The sequence below is a fragment of the Hippocampus comes genome, unplaced genomic scaffold, assembly GCF_001891065.2.
Source record: "Hippocampus comes isolate QL1 unplaced genomic scaffold, H_comes_QL1_v1.1 C16977238, whole genome shotgun sequence".
Lineage (NCBI taxonomy): Eukaryota > Metazoa > Chordata > Actinopteri > Syngnathiformes > Syngnathidae > Hippocampus > Hippocampus comes.
Window position 1 is genome coordinate 1 of NW_017841568.1, and position 1,506 is coordinate 1,506.

General features: G+C 53.5%; 1 protein-coding gene across 1 annotated transcript; it reads right to left on the minus strand.

Moving 5' to 3' along the window:
* Positions 1-3: 3 nt before the first annotated feature.
* LOC109509639 (E3 ubiquitin-protein ligase NHLRC1) lies at positions 4-1,469 on the minus strand (the record flags this gene model as incomplete). The annotated part of the gene is made up of 1 exon (XM_019859468.1): positions 4-1,469. A coding segment is annotated over exon 1 (1,179 nt), but the record flags the coding sequence as incomplete, so codon positions are not given.
* Positions 1,470-1,506: the final 37 nt, after the last annotated feature.

Genomic DNA, 1,506 nt, shown 5'->3' on the forward strand with positions numbered 1-1,506 from the left:
GTGGTCTCCCGCGTCCACAATGATAAGAGTGTTGTTAAGTGGCACCAGTCCAACAGGTCGAATGAGGTTCTCTGCCACAAGAGGAGTGAGGACAGCACCGCTTTGCACGCCCCCAAAAGTCCAAATCATCCCTTGAAGTGAGTCGACCACAAGCGGGTGTCCCTTTCTGTCAAACGTCACAGCGGACATGTTTATTGTAACAGAGGCCTTCAGGTTCAGACTTAAATTGTCGGTCTGATAGAGGATATGAAGGTCTGGAGTGAACACAGTCAGTCTGGAGTAACTTTGCTTCCTTGCGGAGTCTGTGTCGTCGTTCACATGCTCTATCACCGCCATGTGACCGCTGGTCCTGCAGCAGGCCACGGCTTTAGGATTCTCCAGGTGTGAAGCCACCACTCCTTCCTCCAGCGTGACACCATGTTTGTAGTCCACCTTAAAGCGGGACAGTGTTCCCGCCTGGACGTCCGACACCAGGATGCGCCCGCCACTGTCCGTGTCCACCCCCCACGGCATGCGGAAGCCGGCCTTCATCGTGATCACATGGTTTCCCCTAGACGTGAAAACTTTGACGGCCTTATCTCCCGCGTCGGTCACCACCACATGACCGCAGGGGGTCACTGCCACATCCACTGGGTAACAAAGGTCCTCGCCGGCATGTCCTCTTTGCCCAAAAGCGTGCCGCTTCTTCCCCTGAGAAGTGAATACCATCACGCTCTTCTCACCTTCATGCACCACAAACACAGTCCCCGAGGACTGCATCACCGCCACTCCAGTAGGATTGATAAGCGTCCCCCACCCGCCAAAAGTCAAACACAAGTGTAAGGCTGTGCCACTCACACTTGGGGCTTCTTCTTCATCTTTTTTCTCCATGCAAAGAGAGGCAGGACTGGATGAGAGCAGCTCCTGCAGGTCACAAAGAGGCTGGCAGTGGGAGGTGGCGTCCACAGGGCACAGCTGCCGACAGAAGGGGCACTCCAGCTTCCTCAGGAGAGGGCGGGACAGGGCCTCCACACATTCCGCACACAGGACGTGACCGCACGACAGGTTCTGCGGCCTTCGCTCGGCCCGCTGAGCGTTGAACTTCTCGAAGCAGACTTTACACTCAAGCAAGTTGACCCGGATCTCTTTCAATGTGCCTCTTGGTCTCGGAGCGCCATCACGCTGAGGGCAGCTGCGCTCCATGGCTACACACAGATGTTCCTTACCCTTCACTTGAGCTGCATGAAAGACAAAAAATTGGTTAAGGTGCTTCTAATCGAGCGCAGAGTAAAGGAAACCGAGAGGTATGGGAAGCGCATTGTAACATTGTTGTGCTGTGCAGCATGTAGCAGGCCCAAGTCACGTGATGAATGGCAAGCGCTCTGTGTCCTCTGCTGCCCTCTTCTGGAAATAAATGACATCACATACTGTTTGAAGAGCTTTTATACTGTAATAGGGCAGAGTCGGCAAACCTTTGCTCACATTACATTTTTGAAACAAATGTGCCACGTCATTTGGAAAAAAAAA